This window comes from Anneissia japonica, unplaced genomic scaffold (genome assembly GCF_011630105.1).
Source record: "Anneissia japonica isolate Jap-2015-1 unplaced genomic scaffold, ASM1163010v1 scaffold288267_len60626_cov154, whole genome shotgun sequence".
NCBI lineage: Eukaryota > Metazoa > Echinodermata > Crinoidea > Comatulida > Comatulidae > Anneissia > Anneissia japonica.
Genome location: NW_022743127.1, coordinates 24,435 through 25,308, shown reverse-complemented (window position 1 = coordinate 25,308; position 874 = coordinate 24,435). Strand labels below are relative to the sequence as shown.

The 874-nt window shown below is 27.3% G+C and overlaps 1 protein-coding gene across 1 annotated transcript in view; it reads left to right on the top strand.

The window, feature by feature from the left end:
• Nucleotides 1-386: 386 nt before the first annotated feature.
• Nucleotides 387-874, top strand: part of LOC117119389 — a gene marked incomplete at its 3' end in the record, with an annotated part of 24,919 nt that continues 24,431 nt past the window's right edge. The window contains exon 1 of the mRNA XM_033264190.1: nucleotides 387-523. Within this exon, the coding sequence (XP_033120081.1) occupies nucleotides 448-523 (76 nt within the window). The remainder of the gene's footprint in view (nucleotides 524-874) is intronic.

The following is an 874-nucleotide window of genomic DNA, read 5'->3' as shown; positions in this document are numbered from 1 at the left end:
GTTTTATCAACACTTCCAAATGCAAACGTTATTAAAGTGTACACAAACACATATGCACACACACATATATATATAATATATATATATATATATATATATATATATATATTATATGGGCCTATATATAGGTGTGTGTGTATATATAAACCATGATATACTATACATAGTAATAAACTCTAAATCGTCGAACACTATCATATTTGGTGTTTCGTATTGTTAATGTTGCCAAACAAATATATGATTATCAAGTTTCTTTTGATAATATTATATTGTAAAGGCGACATATCCTTTTATCACCATATATTTTTTATGTTGCAATAACAACATATGATTATCAAAAGAAATTTGCCATCTATACGAAGTATACAGTTCTCAATCAATCCCAAAATTTGAAAACTAAATCTTGATAGTAACTTTATAATTTCAGATAAGAGATAAGGGACCGTGATGTACCAAAAGGCACATTGGGTGACCCTAGCAGGCATCATCTTTATCTGTTTGAAATATTCATCTGCTCAAAATGGTAAGTAGGTCTTTATTTGCACATAAATAGTAAGATTTAGCTCCTAGGCATTTTGTCCTGTTGCATGCATTTTTGCAAGACCTTATACAGGTAGGCCTCTGATCATAGTATTATTAATTTTATAGAGAGATGACGGACAATAGATCATAATACAAATAATAATAATATATTCATATATAAGCCTAACCCAGTTCCTGTATCATTTAATGGTACAGTTTTACATTATATCGTCTCAGTTTCAAAAGTATTAAGCGTAAATTCACTAGGACAAATATCATGAGATATGATATATCATGATATATATATATATATATATATATAACATATATATAATATTAAACAAAATAACGA